This window comes from Salvia miltiorrhiza, chromosome 1 (genome assembly GCF_028751815.1).
Source record: "Salvia miltiorrhiza cultivar Shanhuang (shh) chromosome 1, IMPLAD_Smil_shh, whole genome shotgun sequence".
Lineage (NCBI taxonomy): Eukaryota > Viridiplantae > Streptophyta > Magnoliopsida > Lamiales > Lamiaceae > Salvia > Salvia miltiorrhiza.
The window spans coordinates 58,984,791-59,001,486 of NC_080387.1; the positions used below are offsets into that span (position 1 = coordinate 58,984,791).

General features: G+C 34.7%; 2 protein-coding genes across 6 annotated transcripts; one reads left to right on the forward strand and one right to left on the reverse strand.

The window, feature by feature from the left end:
* Positions 1-24: 24 nt before the first annotated feature.
* On the reverse strand, positions 25-7,411 carry LOC130999093 (uncharacterized). 5 transcript variants are annotated; one of them, XM_057924610.1, is made up of 13 exons: positions 7,185-7,411; positions 6,515-6,733; positions 4,747-5,109; positions 4,433-4,644; positions 3,501-3,827; positions 3,127-3,334; positions 2,552-2,644; positions 2,368-2,459; positions 1,665-1,782; positions 1,419-1,504; positions 876-927; positions 583-800; positions 319-485 (listed from the first exon to the last, which is right to left on the reverse strand). In XM_057924610.1, exons 2-13 carry the CDS (start codon positions 6,533-6,535, stop codon positions 461-463), a joined length of 1,815 nt encoding a protein of 604 aa, XP_057780593.1. In that variant the 5' UTR covers positions 6,536-6,733; positions 7,185-7,411; the 3' UTR covers positions 319-460. The 5 variants fall into 5 exon arrangements, with proteins under 5 accessions (XP_057780588.1, XP_057780582.1, XP_057780572.1 ...); XM_057924605.1 differs by having other exon boundaries at positions 25-800; positions 3,127-3,331; positions 6,515-6,665; XM_057924599.1 differs by having other exon boundaries at positions 25-800; positions 3,127-3,331.
* Positions 7,412-12,752: 5,341 nt separating this feature from the next.
* LOC130999118 (small nuclear ribonucleoprotein SmD1a) lies at positions 12,753-16,359 on the forward strand. Its single transcript, XM_057924620.1, has 4 exons — positions 12,753-12,926; positions 13,025-13,101; positions 14,751-14,942; positions 15,027-16,359. Exons 1-4 carry the CDS (start codon positions 12,913-12,915, stop codon positions 15,086-15,088), a joined length of 345 nt encoding a protein of 114 aa, XP_057780603.1. The 5' UTR covers positions 12,753-12,912; the 3' UTR covers positions 15,089-16,359.
* The last annotated feature ends 337 nt before the right edge of the window (positions 16,360-16,696 follow it).

A 16,696-nucleotide genomic window follows, 5' to 3' on the forward strand; every position in this document is an offset into this window, starting at 1 on the left:
CTCTAGAGCTTGTACTCAATTCGGTAACAAACAAATTAAGCTCCAACTTCACTATACTCAAACCGATCTGCTCAAATCAATTATACCACACTCCTACACAAAATATACAAGGTCACCTGAATTAGAACAGTAACCGAGGTTTGAATTATTTTTAATTTTTCTTTAATAAAGTAACCTACTTGGAAATATATCATCAACTAAAACACCATAACAGAACATTTCAATCTATCACTTAATGTTACAAACAGACACTACTAACAAGGGAAACCAACGATGTGTCTGAGCTACTTTGGTCAAACGCAGTGCAAGATGCTACGCGCAGCTTGAGAAATCAACGAAGCTACCTCTTCATCTGCAGCGTTGATCAATGTCTGTGTTTCTGTGACCTCTATAACTGCCGTGCTGGGCCTCGACACACGTATCACGGAAGCATTGTAAGATCCACTATCACCTTTCACTTCTACTGTTGCATCCACACCCATCTTCTGCAGTTCCAACACAAGATAATTTAAATCAATTTTCCCAAAATGCAGCACCGGCCTCGTCTGGGGGTGTTTGTGTTCCTCAACGCACAGCTCATACCGTGCTTGCTCTACCATGAGCTTTCCCTTCAGCCTTGAGATATCCACATTTTGTTCTTCCAATTTTGTATACTTGAGCTGCCTGGCCAAATCTACGTCGATGTACAATCGTGAGTTGCTGTCTGTGTAGGGGATGTGCAGCTCTTCGTTTTCTTGGTAGAAGCTCGATGAAAATGAGGCCTCGAGAGTGACAATATGCCGCCTGAATATCTCAGGAAACTGCCCAAGGTAAAAATTGGATTTATTTTCTTAAATAAAAGGGCAGCATAAAGCTTGTGTTTGAACAGTATATACCAGAACATGTCTAGGTTGTAATATCTTCAGCAAAAGGAGAGATTTCTGCAACCTGAAAAAATAGGAGAACATTAGCAGACTTCACACATAGAAACACAGCTCAAACAACATGCACGCCTAGTCTAGTTGTTCAAACAACACGAGTAGAACTCTGTGTTCATGCATCTCATTGATAAGTTTAGGCAGATGACAGAGTAACGATTAGATTTGCATTTTGTCAGGTTGTTTGACTTTTGTAGGATCAGACTTTATATCTGCTCATTTTCTTTGATAATTGAAAAGAGTACCAAGCCGACTAGCCCAACTCTACATATACGATGAATTTTAAACAATTTAATCAGGCACATACTCAGGGAGATGCACTCATACAAGGAATGTACTTGCCAACACTAGAGGTAACTAAAGAAGACAAATGAAGGCCTGTCAGCAAAATTTAGTTATCTTTAGTTTGGGAAATGCAGGAATAAATATACGGATTGCAGCTTCTAAGTAGGACTTGCTGCACATTTTATCACTTCAAAAGGTAAGTGAAACACCACTTACCGCATTCCAGAAAGAAAGGAACATTGGAGGACTTTCATCGCAATGGGCTTGAAAGGTAAGAGAGCCAAATTGGCATCAACTCCTTCCTGTACGGTATAGAAACACAAGGACAATTAGTGACGCAGGATAATTCTTTTTTTATCATATCATTGTCTGAAGAGCTCAAACAAATCATATGGAGTACTAGTTTTCCGAATAAATGCAAAAATATAGGAGCCAGAAAGAGAAATATTATCCTGGCAGCACCTCCATGACAAGTAGTGAATTTTGATCCCCACGCCATCGGCGCAGCAAGTGGGTGACCGGTCCAAGTCGAAGACTCCAGTGAGGACAAAATACAATGCAAGGTTCCTGCCAAATTTTTCTATCGCACAAAATATCAGCAATCGTTCTAACCATGAAAGAACCTCATAATGCAGTAAAACTATCCGCTGAACTTGAAACCTATATATTCTTACATGAATCATGATTTCCCAAACAAACTTTTTAGAGGAATTGTACGATCCAATAAGCTTAGAGGATTAATTAGAATAAGACACATAAAAAAGCTGTAATATGAAAAATTGCCACACCAAAATGTTCATATGAACTTTTCTGTTGACCACTTGGATAACTTTGTATAGGTATATTATATTTAACAATCCAATTAAATAGATGGTTAATTATTAATTTATTATTACTATTATCAAAATACTGTAACCTGAAAAATTGATACACCAAAATGTTCAGATGAACTTAGATGAGGAGGGTGTAGGAAGCAGATATTCAAGTGTACAAATATTGGATGAAGCCAAAAGTTAGAGACTCTTAACTGCATTAACTATAGGGCCTCTAGCATACAAAAATGCAGTAACCAAAATAATTTCCTTTCCATGCAAAGAATAGGCTAAGAGTGCAATTATGATATCAAGCCACTAGTTACTCCATGCAAAGGATGCAAGTTTCTTACAATAGATCAACTGAATGAATGGCGGGAAACAAGTAAAGCCTTCCATCTTTCAACATCTCCATATGAGTGAACAAGGGTTGTCCAGAGTAGAGCTGCAGTATTAAAAAAAGAAGCTTATATCAGCTTGCTTTCAAGTAAAAGCCTGTAAGTTACAAATCTGGGTGATATCTTAAATTTGACATACACGATCTTGCCATTGTTCGCATAGCCATTCTGGAATGATACTTGTATATGCCATAAGCTCTTCTGCAACAGAAGAAATGACGAAAATGGGAACCTACATTGCAGAACTGTGGTTTTGAACTATATCGTTGGAGAAACAATGAAAGGTAGGTAACCAACATAAATATCAATCAGATCTGTAATCCATTAGCTCTGCATTTCAAATTCAATAAGCAACTTGCATTTAGCATAAAATTTCATGTTAGATAACATGCATACAGGTCTTTTCACCTGTAATAGGTACAAATTTCCAATGCACAATTTGGTACTAAATATGAGGGTATGCTTCAGGTTCTGTACCGCCTTACTTTCTATAGGTACTTGTATGACAGTTATAAAAGAGGCTGCACGACCAAATATTGAATTGCAGTAGTAATTTACAATAAAAAAGAAGCCAAGAAAATGACAATTTTCTGAAACTAGGATCTCAAGTTATCACTCACGTTTTAAGCTCCAAAACAAAAGTAATTATACACCATGTCACAACTTCAAAAAGTGTCCTGTATATTGATATTTACCCGTAGTTAATCAATGTACCTTCATATTTTCTGAAGTTAGGTTAAGTTCAAAGCGCTCCAACAGCTGCAAAATGATCCCAAGACGCCCAGTAGGAATTAGAATCGAACCCCCAGCTCTGATAGAGTCCATGGAACAGGAGCATATGAAATCTAATTTATCTATTTCCTCTGAATAGTCATCAGTGCTAAGGAGAGCAGATCTGAACTCTGAATTAACATCAGCACTACTGCATTAATTGCAAGATTCAATCAGTTTAACTATTGCAGTAAGAAATATAACATATATTTACAGGAAACTCCTGCATGAGTCACATGAAAGTAAGTAGGACAATTTGTCAAAGAAAGCACCAATAGACATCCCAATGCAGATTCTACATCAATTGAAAGAGTCACCTTGAATCTGAGACGTAGTTAGTGAGGCCAGAGCAACCCTCATCATTGACAACTTGCTCTAGAGCATTCTGAGAAGAGAAATCTGAATATACAACCACATCACTGGTCTGAAGGGCCTCGTAATCAAAATTCATTGCTGTGGCAGATCTGAAAACAGAACTTGAAATATAAACAATGCTTCCTCGAGGACCAGTGATTCTCCAATTACACGAGCCTATTTCTAATCCAGAAGCTAATGCTTTTACAATCAGTGTGCCATTGTAGCAAATTTCCTCAGCATACTTAAGAGACTCGACCTTCAGCATGCAAGACTTCACATCAGCTGCACTGAGAAACATCTCTCATTAAAGATCAAAATATGTATAGCTTGAGGTATATAAATTATGATTAAATGAAGGGGAAAAAAAGAATACAACTAACATGTTCTCAGAGCTGTTTCAGAATTTCAATATTTACAATCAACAAAAAATAAAGTGGTTCAAATGGCTTGGGAGTGTATTCACTATTTTGAATATCATTAAATGGCAAATAATTATTTTCCTGTCCTTTTGTTTTTATTTTTTCAGTTACTATTTTTAAAAAAATCATCCAGATGTGTAAAGATGTGGATGGATATAAGCAGTAATTAGATTGACGCAGTACAATCTGTACAAATTAAAGATTAACTAATGGTTGGATGAATAATGCAACTAACACTTGTCATGGTGATCTGCCCAGATGCAAAGGTATCTAAATTTATAGCACCAATAGTTTGTATCTTCTACGTCACATTCTATATCATCAAGAATCACCTCCACTTGTATACTAGTTTGGTTTTACAACAAATGGATAGCTCTTGAACTAGTAAATGATATAATGATTCAATTTTATTGGATGAGTTTCTCTCGCTCTAGCTACAACAGCTATTAAACGGAATATAGCTTGCACTATACCTGTATAAGGGCATCCAACAACCAAAGTCAGTCCCATCTGCACCAAAAATTGTCTTCTTCAATTCCAAAGGTAGCATTTCAAGTTTGTCCCACTTCATCCACCTAGGAGCATCAGACTCAGGTCCATAACACTGTCTAAATTCCTTATGCATATTGACAAGATCTTCCATCAATAGTTGGCCAATTCTAGTGGCAGCCTCAGTTGCATATACCTGAATCAGCAAATATTACCAAAGGTTGTCATCTCCATATCGTTTCAGTTGGCAAGCAAAAATGATTGAAATGAACAAAACTTAATACATAACCTCATTTACCTTGGCCGAAAAACCTGTATTCCTAGTGAGAAACGGTAAACCCAACATTCCCATTGGACTAGATATTAAAACCACATCAATGAATGAAATATTCCATGAAAGCAAGTTCTTGACAGTTCTATAGCGCGGCTCAGCATAAATTAAACTGTTCCCCCTCTTCTCTTCATTGGACTCCACACCCACAAACTTTTGGCTTGAAAAGGAGAACTTATCATTGTTTATATCATGAGAATTCACAGGGAGAGGAGAAAAGACTGTTAGAGATGAAAGGTCCAGAGGGCAATCAAATAAAACCCAAACACCAGAAATATCCAAAATGTGGCATGGAGGGAAATAATAACCCCTGCCTTTGCTCAAGCATGTCTGCAATGAGAAATCGCCAAAATCATCAATAAGAAACTAAGATATAATCAACAAGGAAAATTACTCAAGGGCAATCTAATTCAGATAACAAAATAGATGAGTGAAAACAAACACAAAAAATATTCTTTTCAAGAAACCAAAATATGTAGACTGGAAAAGGGACATACAGACTCCATGGAACTCAAGTTACTCAACAAGCACGAAAACATTGATAAATGCCAAGTTGACAAATGATATCAAAATGATGCATAGTGTTCATTTTATTTCAGCTTTGTTGTTCTGAACAGATTTACATATCATTTTATTTTTTCGTATAAAAACGGTAAATTAAAATCTTGTACTCAGCTGTTTTAAAGATCAAATTCGGTAAACGGATTGCCCAATCCACATCTTATACATGCATCTCAGACTTATCTAAAAATTGAAAAGCTTTTTCCTTGAAAATAATTACTTTTTCCTGAATAGTGCTCTGTTTTACACAATGAAGTATGAGTTTATTGTCAAAAAGTAATGGTCCCAAATGTGATCATTGGAACATTGTGGCAACAAATTAAAAGAAAACAGATTCTAGTAAAAAGAGAACCAAGGAAACCAGAAAAGAAGAGAGCAAAAAAAAATGTTCTTACAGTAGACCACTGCAATACAATAGTATCACATACAGAGCTTATTTCAGATTAACAAGGGACAGATATCTGAATCAGTATGGATTAATTCCAGAATACATTTATGTAACTAATCTGGCATGCATCACAAAACAATAATTAATATCCTATCTAGAAAGGCATTATTTATTGAGAAAATAGTCCCCCAATTCATCCCAGTTCAGGAAATCCACACAAAAGGCAAAGAAAATAACAACCAATAACAATCCGATCTATATTTGTGAAGCAAAATGTTATTAGGTTAGAACTAGTCAAAAGCACAATTTTACTGTCAAACCTGAACATTAATGCAAACATGAGATGCTAAAAAATTCAAGTAACATCTTATTGTCTGAATGTTGGAGGGAGAACTATAATATAAAAGCACAGAGCTTGTAATTTGTTGGCCTTTTTCTATAATCTACTTTTAGCAATCAGAACGTCAAGAAGAGTGCAAGAAATATCAAATATTCAATGTACAAATCATTCTAATTATGTTTTGAACTTTTGAGAAACCCACATTGAAATCAGTTCTCTATATCTCAACTATTCATTGTAACAAGAAAAGGCAAAGTATTTTTTTACATGCCATTTATCTTTGGTAAAATAGGATGACAAACATGTACTCCATGCTTTATTGCATTAAAAACAGGAACTACCAACCAAATGTACTGCGACAAGAAACTGGGAAAAACAAACAATAGGCACATACAACCAGTAGAAGATCACCCATCATTGTAGTTTAAGATATAAAGCAGACGTACCTGACTAATTGAAGTGCACATAGCAGTCAAACAAGCTGGATATTCCAGCTGCTTACAAACTTTAGTTGAGATGGCTAAATTACATTCAAAGGCACTTCTTGAAAGGTCTTGACATTTTCACCAACGTCCAACTTTTGGGTGGATCAACGACCTAAGGTTCAGTTCTCGAGTCATCAAAATAGAAATTTCCGCTTGACATTGGAAGCATATATGACAGGGCTGCACATATTAATACTGAAATTAACTTAAACCAAAATCTACTATTCAAGTTATAAGAGCACAGAAATCAGTTACTGTGTCGGGGAGCAACAAGAAGCCCGTTTTTACATTTAAGTGCTAGTTCCTACTGCTAAGTAAAAAATATGAGAAAAATCAAAATACAGGCGACAGGCAGGAAGAAGGAAAAATAAACTAAGCCTCCATGAAGGGGGAAATTAAACATTCAACTTATGATATCTATGACAAGTAATGACAAAAATCATAGTTTTCGTAGCAATTGCATTGAGCAAATTCCAGTCCAAGCACCACCAACATTCATCTAGCCGAACTATTACGAAAATATAATGCGAGTTTAATAGTATACAAATTGGAAAATTGGATGACGGCGGCGGAAGAATGCCAATCTTGGCGCGGCTCTAAAGTTTCTTTATTTTAGCCAGGAATCAATTACCTCTACTGGAGCCAGGGGTCTGGGGCGGCCGGCTGGCAGGCGGGGTCTGGAGGAGGCGGGCATGCAACGGTTAAACAGCGCAGGCTGCGGCGGTGGGGGAGGCAAAGAGCCGCAGAGATCGGAGGCCGTGGACGGTGGTGGCGACTGGAGGACGGAAGTCGGCGAGAGCGAGAATGACAGAGAAGAGAAAGACAGGCGACAGATAAAAAAATTACTCCATATTTATAACCTAACTTGTAATACATAAAAAATCCGTCCACCCAAGAGTGTAAGTACAATTATTCGATTGAACATCCATAAAAAATGTAGTAAAACTTTCCTTTTGAAAATATGACCGCATTTTTTTTTAAATTATAACTATTTATTTCTTTATGATTCCACACTTAACTCAATTAATTAATAATTAATAATTAATTGTTATTACTTGATATATATTTATCTTTTAAAAAAAACATATATTTATCAATTATTTTTTTAAAATTCGTGTTCATTATTTTTAAAATCATGTGTCCGGTCCGGTAAAATCATGTGTCCGGTCCGGTAAAATCATGTGTCCGGTCGGGCGGGCACATGATCTAGCCACCCACCGATCATATGTACTCTTGATTGATAGCTGTCAAATCGGTCAAATGTGTAATACTTTCACAAAAAACCAAGCACACCCATCAACATCAAATGGTAAAATAGGTACATCACATAATTAGGGCATAGAATGCTTTGTATGATAACTTAGGGCATTTTTACAAAAAAAACTTAAGAAAATGGGCATTTTTGCCTATTAACACTTAAATATTTGTAGAATTAATAATATTATATTTAATATTGTAATTAAATAAAAATAATTGTTTAATCATTTGAATATACATTTTGGCTTCGAAAATACATATTACATATAATTGTTTTTTCATAAAATATCATGCAAATGCTTCTGGTTCAGATACAATGGCAGTCAAAGAATTTGCTGAATGGATACTTAAAGTGGGTAATGGTACTATCGGTGAAAATTTTGGGGATCCAGAATCTGATGTGACATTATTAGAAGACATTCTTATACGAGATGCAACAAATTCTATTACAACTATAGTGAAAAACACATACCCCGACATATTGAATAATGCATCTGATCCAGAAAATTTAAGAGATAGAATTATTTTGACCCCCACCAATGAGATGGTTGATACGATTAATGATTACGTCATGTCTCTAATGTCTATTAAAGAAATGATTTACCTAAGTTCAGACAATTGACAAGTGGACCTCGATGAAAAAGTATTTTCAGTTGAATATCTCAACACGAAGTCATCAAATTAAATTGAAATAGAGATGCATAATCACACTTCTAAAAAATATTGACCAATCTAATGAACTTTGCAAGAACACTAGACCGATAGTATTCACTTTGAAAAATAAAACGGGCAAGAAGTTTCCTATTGCCAAAATGATTATGAGTCCATCAGATTTCACTAAATTTCAAACAAGAGTCATGGACAATCTCTTTCAAAGATATCTAAAGATTTAATATGCGATGAGAGTGGTCATACGCATGAAACGATAACTAACGTGATACATGATGAATTTTCGATAGATTATGAGGTAATTACAAATTTAATAATTTATTCAGACTTCGTAAGTTGAAGTTATTGTTGATAATTTATTTTTCAGTGACTGGTTGTAGCCATATACATTTAATTTAAGGTAAGTTTTAAATAAATGTGGCAGATTCTATTTTAAAATTTTGTAGATCAATACTATGTTTAGATATACGTTTCATAAGACATTTAGTTTAGGTCAATTTAAAATAAATATTATAATATTTCATTTTTAAATCATTTAATTTAACACTCAATTTTAATGAAATAAAATTCATAAAAAAAAGTTATATTAATAATTTCATAAAATTATAATAATAAATCTCATTATGCTAAAAAAGATAAAAATAATAAATTCCGTCCAATTTCGACGGGCAATTTACTAGTTTATTAATAGAACTTACAGAACCGATCACCTACTCACCGTGGGCAAGCATAATGTGCCAACCACTGATGTGACAATTTTAATTTGGAAAGAGAATTAACATATCTGACTCTAATTAAAATTATCTTACTCTAATTAAGATTGCCACATCAATGGTGAGCACATTATGTATGCCAACGGTAGGTAAGTGATCGGTTCTTATAGAACTTATTATAATAATGTCTCAATCAATCAACCAATTTTATTTTATTTAGGGATAATTGCGTGAAAATACACAAACTTTGCCAAAAATCCATATTTGACGCGAAGTTAAGATTTTACATTTTAATACACCAACTTTTGTTGTTGTCCAAATTTGACACGACTTAATTCTTAAAAATTCAAAAAACAACCCCTTTTTGTAAATAATTATACAAAGACCCACTTATGTTATTATTTGGGACATTTAAACAAAAACAAGATATTTCCTTATGATGATCAGAGATTAAAAGAAAACATCATAAGGAAATATCTTAGTTTGGTTTAAATGTCCCAAATTATAACATAAGTGGGTCTTTGTATAATTATTTACAAAAATGAGTTGTTTTTTGAATTTTTAAGAATTAAGTCGTGTTAAATTTGGACAACAAAGAAAGTTGGTGTATTAAAATGAAAAAATCCTAACTTCGCGTCAAATATGAATTTTTGGCAAAGTTTGTGTATTTAGGTGCAATTTTTCCTTTTATTTATTACTCCATCTATTATATAATAGGATTAAGCCTTAACCTATGTGGCATATCTAAAATCTCACAATTTCAAAATTTACCATATATAATCTTCATCATTTATTAATTAATTAACTATTACATTCTATATAAAGATTCATTAATCATAATAAATATAATTAATAATATATATATATATATATATATATAATATCAACATTACATATAATCTAAATTAATAAATTTTATTATTTATTTTTTCTAGGTAAAAATTAGATTTACATGTCTGATAAGAAAAAAATTATAATTTATATACGATAAATTATTTTAATTCAATGTTAGTGATTAGATGTATATTTGTTATTAATTTTATATTTCTCAATAGCGTACATATTATATGTATATGTTGCAATATATTATATTATATATATATATATATAATATTTATATTCTTAATTTTCAATAAAATTAATTTTGAATTAAGTTTGAATTGAGACATGCACGTATATGTAAATTATAAACGGGTCCGGTCATTGATTTACATGTTTGCATAATAAGGCACAAATTCTATAAACTGATTACTTTAAAACAAAATCTTATTATATGTCTATCAAAATATTTAAAATTTCATTTTTATTTTTTATAAAATAAATCCATACATTTTATTTATATAGGGAAGAAAAATATATTTTTCATTTCTGCAAACTTTATTTGCTTTTGTTCGTCCATTACTACAACAACAACAACAACAACAACAACAACAACAACAACAATAATAATAATAATAATAATAATAATATCTATTCTATAATACGATTAGGTCTTAGCCTACGTGACAGGCCTCAAATTCTTTCTTTTCAATCTCAATCTGCAACGTGGCATTTGAGAATCCAATTTATATATTCTCATTCTCACTTTTAAAACAAAAGTCAGGCCTCCCTCTTCCTCATGCCTCCATTTTCCTCACCCCATCGTCGCCGTCCCTGAATCAGGTCGGCGTCGTCTCCCCCTTCACTGTCTCTCTCTTCTCTCAATCCTTTTCTCTCTCTAAAGTCGATTGCACACTCAAATTGAGCCCTAATTCCCCCCTTAAACTGCCCGCCTCTCTCTCCCTCTAAATTCAGGCGTCACCGCCGTCCTAAGGGCGGCGTTGCTCTGCCTCATCTCTGACTCCCTCTTCCATTCCTTAATTAGTTCGATTCTGTTTCCACTTCTTAAACCAATGAGAATTCTCCATTCAAAGCAATTAATACAAGAGCCCTAAGATTTCTTTTTCCTATAACCCGTTGTCGTTCCTTCTTCTAAACTCCGGCGAAATAGTCGCCGCTGAGCTTGCGGTTCGTCCGCTACCGAGTCACCGCTGAGTTGAGCTGCCAGAGCAGAGTTACCAGAGCAGAGATGCCAGAGCCAGAGATGCCAGAGCCAGAGCTAACCAGAGCATAGATGCCAGAGCAAACCTTCCAAAGCAGAGTTGCCAGAGCAGAGCTTACAGAGCAAAGCTGCCAGAGCCAGAGCTAACCAGAGCAGAGCTTCAAGAGGACCAGAGCCAAGTTGCCAGAGCAGAGATGTCAGAGCTAAGTCATTAAAGTCAGAGCCAGAGCCAAGTCGCCAGATCCAGAGTCAGAGCTAAGTCGTTAGAGTCAGAGCCAGAGCCAGAGCCAAATCGCCAGATCCAGAGTCAGAGCTAAGCTATTGGAGCCAGAGCGCGGAGCCACACGCCAGAGACAATTCGCTAGAAGGCGGAGCTATTTAGCAGAGCGGAGCCAAAGAGTAAAAGTCTGCCCCAAGGAAGGAAATCCAGAGCTACTAGACAGAGCGGGATGATGAGGACAGAATCCAGCTCTGTAATTAGGGGACAACGACCTGACAAGTTATAATCTAATAATAGCCTTAATTAGTTTAATGGCGAGCATGCGGAATAGATGACCAAACGAATTTACTACTTTACCCCGACTGTAATGCCTATAAATACCTACGATGATGAAATAAAGCACACGCTTACTCTTTTACTGCTTTAAGATCTCTTCTCTTTCCTTTATCTCTAGAGTTTGAACTAATAAAATTACATATATAAATAAAATATCTAAATTGTTAGAGTTATGTTTGTTAGATAGTTGACAATTGGAGTCATGGTTGAATATAATTTCATATTTGATGATGCTCTCTCAAACTCTAGATGAGATGATGCTCAAAACTCCAGACAAGATGATGTTTTTTCAAGTTTTAGACGAGATGATTCTCTTTCTAGTTTCAGACAAGATAATGCTCAGAAGTTAGAGATGATCTGTCAAGTTTGCGACGAGATGATGCCCACAACTTGGTTGGTCTTAAAACTCCAAATGATACGATGTTCGATAAATCAGTTATGGTATTTTAAATATCAGGTGAGATTATTTTCATAATTAGTTATGCTTTTAGAAGTTCGGAATTATATGATACTCACAATTCAATTATTATTTTTCAAACTCCATATAAAATTATGGTCAAAAGGCAAAAAAAAAAAAAATTGAACAAAATTAATAAATCTTGTAATAACAAATGCAACAAATCAATCCGCCATCATACCTATGTCAAATTTATATGTATTTTTACTCTTTTTTTTTCTTACGCGTTAACTTTTTATAAAATTTCATATGAAAACTAATGGGTATTTTTATGATCTCAACAAAATTAATAATTTAATTGCTAAAAGTTGTTGAGATTAATATAATTTAAAATGCATTACTAATTTAATTTAATTTAATTAATTATATAAATAATTTACATAAAAAATTATTTTATATAATTATCATAAGAATAACATAAAATATATAAATTACAAAAAATATGTACCCGTCGAATTTCGACGGGTAATACACTAGTACTCTTTTACTACTGTGCATCCTATTGGAGCAATGGTACGACGTCGTAGCACACGTCAAGATTTACCATTAATTGTTTGACGAATGCTCTAAAAACGTAAAGCCCTCACTCCTTCAACAGAGTTCTTCGTTGGTTCTTCGTTGCTGCACTGCACAAAACCCTAGCTTCGTCATATCTCCGCTGCAACTATGAAGCTCGTAAGGTTTGTTTTTATACTCTGCATTCCGTTAGCGATGTGATATTTCCTATTTTCTATAGTTAATTTCATTTGTTTTTCTTTGTTGTCGTTTATTTGCGCAGATTTTTGATGAAGCTGAACAACGAGACTGTGTCGATTGAGCTCAAGAATGGCACCGTTGTTCACGGAACAATTACAGGTTCTTTACATTCTTTACTTTCTATTTGTTTCCGTCCCTGGATGTGTGATTTAAGGGAAATTTACTGTCGGCTCTCTCTCCCTCTCTCTGTCAGCATATTTCACGACATTTTGGATTGTTAACTGAGTTTCTCAAAAGAGGAAAAATGGCAATCTATGATGCGTCAGCTGCCTGATATTGTTTGCATATGAGGTGGCCTTATGAATTGGCTTTAATAGGCAGCGTAAATTTAAGCTTGGAGTCGTAGTTTGGCTGTTATTGGAATGATGTGTGATCTTGGACTTCTGGCATCTCTGTCTATTTGAAGCTAGTAATTGTGTTTTTAGACTGAATGTAGAGTGGGCAATTACTTCGTTGTAAGTGCAAATGGGAATTTTCGTAGTGTTTGTCTGTTGTTGGGATAGGGAATGTTGTGTTTTCAGGTGCTCGATAGTGTTAATATCGTTATGTCAAACTGATGAATATCTCAATTGTGAAACACACCATAAATTGCCAACTTTTGGGTGGTTAGGATTTTCTTCTTCCTCTAGGTTTTGCTGGCCTATTAGTGCATTTGTATGCTGCTTGGCCTTGATTTTGGATAGGTGCCCAATTAATCTGCAATTGGATTGCTTTTATGAGCACTTATGTTATGTTAAAGCCAATTTTGTTGACTCTCCACAAGCTCCATTTTCAATCTTATTCCATTTACACTTTTGACAAAACCATTTTATATTTTGGGGTTACATGAGCAAGCACTCGTTCCATTGAAGTGATTTTGTTTTTTATATGCCACCTCTCCTGAAACCTGTTGCATGTGTAGGTATAAAAGTATTTTCCGTTTCAGAAATATATATTGGCCCTGTAAGTTTGAGTAGAATGGTTTGTTCAAGTACAATTGTGAATAATTATATTCTTATGATTCCAAATTTATTTGTAACAGGAAATACTATTTTATTACTTGCTCTTTTAAACAACATTTTTGGAACAGAACTAACCCGAGAAATGGTATTCTATCCAAATATGGAATTGCTGCTTTGATGATCTGTTAGCGAGGAACAATCAATACCATTTATTTGATCCTCAACCTTTGCATCGGTGGGTGTAAGCTACGAGAGAATCTATCCCAACCACCTCCATATCCTGTGCCTTATCCTAGAGTTGCATTAGCCATCTAGCGATAACAATCATTAGCCATCTCAGTCGCATTGTACATGTCATCTATTAGTGTAAGGTATTACTAGGTTGTTTTATTAATGATTATTTGTTGGGCATGCAAAGTTGTTGGATTTTTCATTTTGTTTAATACTTCACTGATTATGTGAGTCCATGTGCAAGAACTAGATGGAAACTTGAGGATGGGTGACATGGCTACAATGAGGGTGACAATGTTATTGCATAGGTAGCAGAAGAGCAATGGTGAGACTCATTGTCTCTTCTATATTTAATGGGAAATAGGAAACAATGTCAGGCGATCATGTTAAGTTGCAAAACCAGGACAGATTTTTTGTGTTATGAAACAGAGCATGCAGAAGCAGTGTACTGATTCTGAAATATGATTCTTTTTCACACAATTTGTGACTGCAGTTTTCGGCTATTTGCTTACTTTAAGATATGTTGGCTGCAGCAATTTGAACTGCATTTTCTAACTTTGTCTCTGTTCTATATAGGTGTCGATATCAGCATGAACACACATCTGAAGTCAGTCAAACTAACTCTGAAGGGAAAGAACCCTGTGACAATGGATCACCTAAGTGTACGGGGGAACAATATTCGGTATTACATCCTTCCGGACAGTTTAAATCTTGAGACGTTGCTGGTGGAGGAGACACCTAGGGTCAAGCCAAAGAAGCCAACTGCTGGTACAGTGATAATTCAACTTAGCTTTGTCTACTGTTTTTCATAAATTTATCTGCAGTTGTATTTAATGTCTTATAACAACTCAGGGAGAGCTGTGGGGCGTGGTCGGGGCCGTGGGCGTGGGCGTGGACGTGGTCGAGGCCGTTAGACAAGGTTCCAATCATGTGAATTTTTTGTATGACTCGGTTATGTAGACATCTGTACTGAGGAAGATCGTATGTTTACCCTTCCATCCATACTGAACTTAAAAGGTAGAACATATTATCTGACATTTCCTGGAAATTCTTTTCCTTTGTTAATTTGTGTTAGTTGAAGCAAGTCTCTCTGTCTCTCTCTCTCACGAGTCATGACTAAAGCAAACTGGAGTATGGGATAGTTTGACCAAATTTATATGTGAGAGATTGTAAGATGTTAAATTGTTCGTTAAAGGGTTGCGTTATAATCAATCGATTAAATTACAGATCTGATAGAAGCTGACATTTAAATTCCCATTAAGCTTTTTTTTGTTTTTAATGTCAAATATTTCAATGAAATCAGGTGAAAGGCTTTTATCATTTGCTGATATTTTCTTTAATCGCCGAACTATTTCAAAAAGTTCACGAGCTCTTCAAAATCTTTTAAACCCTTTTTCTTTTCCATGTGAATTTTTTTTTACAAACTTTAATTTCAAATGAACTGTGTGAATTCTCCTTGTAGAATTCCCCCTTCCTCCAAAAAAAATATCCTTGTAGAAAGTGACACTTTCTTAAGTATATTTAGGTTTTATACATATACATAAAATACATAATATGAAAAACATAAATAAAAATGAGTAGCTTGCACAAATTCAGCCCTAATTTGCACACTCTCTCTCTCAAGAAAAGAATTTTGCTATATAAACCCTAACTACAATAGAAAAAGAAAAGAAAAAAAACCCACGCGTAGCTAATCCCAGCTCTCTCTCAAAATTAAAATGGCGAAGCAAAGCTCAACGAAATCTGCTGCGATTGTATTCGGAGCCTTGGCTTTCGGGTGGCTCGCGATCGAGATGGCACTGAAGCCGTGGCTCGTGAAGACACGCTCCGCCATGGACGATACCGACCCCGACGACGCTGACGTGCCGCCCCGCGCCGACAAAGATGAGGAGAAAACCGATGATTAGTCAGTCGTAGGTTCGCGAGAATTAAGCTCGTTCGTTTTGATTTAGGTTTAATTGCCGTTTGTGTTTCTCTCTAATTTCTTGTTAATTAATTAGTACTCGGAAAATATATCTTAACGTAGCCTTCATTTTAATTTTTAATCTAATTTTTTTAGGTTCCGTTTTTAGGATTTTAGCATTTTGTTTGAGTGTGCTGGCTAATGTGTGAATTGTGATTGATTACTTTCGGCGTTTCCGAGTAAATTCCTTCTTTTTTAGATGATAAGTACTTGATTAGTATATTTTGTTGGTCGGCGGTGTTAGATTTTTATTTAGTTTACATGGTATTTATAGGTATATTTCTTTATCTTCCAATTTCTATGTTCTTGATTGAATCTTTATTGATTATACATGTTCACTTTATTTGTTGGAAAATTACAGTAGTATTATATTCTTCGGTTAACTGGAACAAAATGAATTAATTTATACAAATCAATGTTTTAAAAGAATGGTTTTGATTTGTTTCATGGTTATTGGCATATATCTAATGACTTTCTTAATTGGTTTGAATCGAATTCTTATATGAAGTAATACAAACGTCAGTTGTTCGTGTCGATATTTCGATATATTCGAATTGAG

What these genes read in the sequence shown, in the direction of transcription:
- LOC130999093 (XM_057924589.1), bottom strand. Translation starts at nt 6,535, where the DNA reads ATGTGCACTTCAATTAGTCAG. An exon ending in TGTGCACTTCAATTAGTCAG is followed by an intron (nt 5,110 to 6,514) that starts GTACGTCTGCTT and finishes TTCTCATTGCAG; the next exon opens with ACATGCTTGAGCAAAGGCAG. An exon ending in ATACAGGTTTTTCGGCCAAG is followed by an intron (nt 4,645 to 4,746) that starts GTAAATGAGGTT and finishes TTGCTGATTCAG; the next exon opens with GTATATGCAACTGAGGCTGC.
- LOC130999118 (XM_057924620.1), top strand. An exon ending in TGTTCACGGAACAATTACAG is followed by an intron (nt 13,102 to 14,750) that starts GTTCTTTACATT and finishes TGTTCTATATAG; the next exon opens with GTGTCGATATCAGCATGAAC. An exon ending in GCCAAAGAAGCCAACTGCTG is followed by an intron (nt 14,943 to 15,026) that starts GTACAGTGATAA and finishes ATAACAACTCAG; the next exon opens with GGAGAGCTGTGGGGCGTGGT.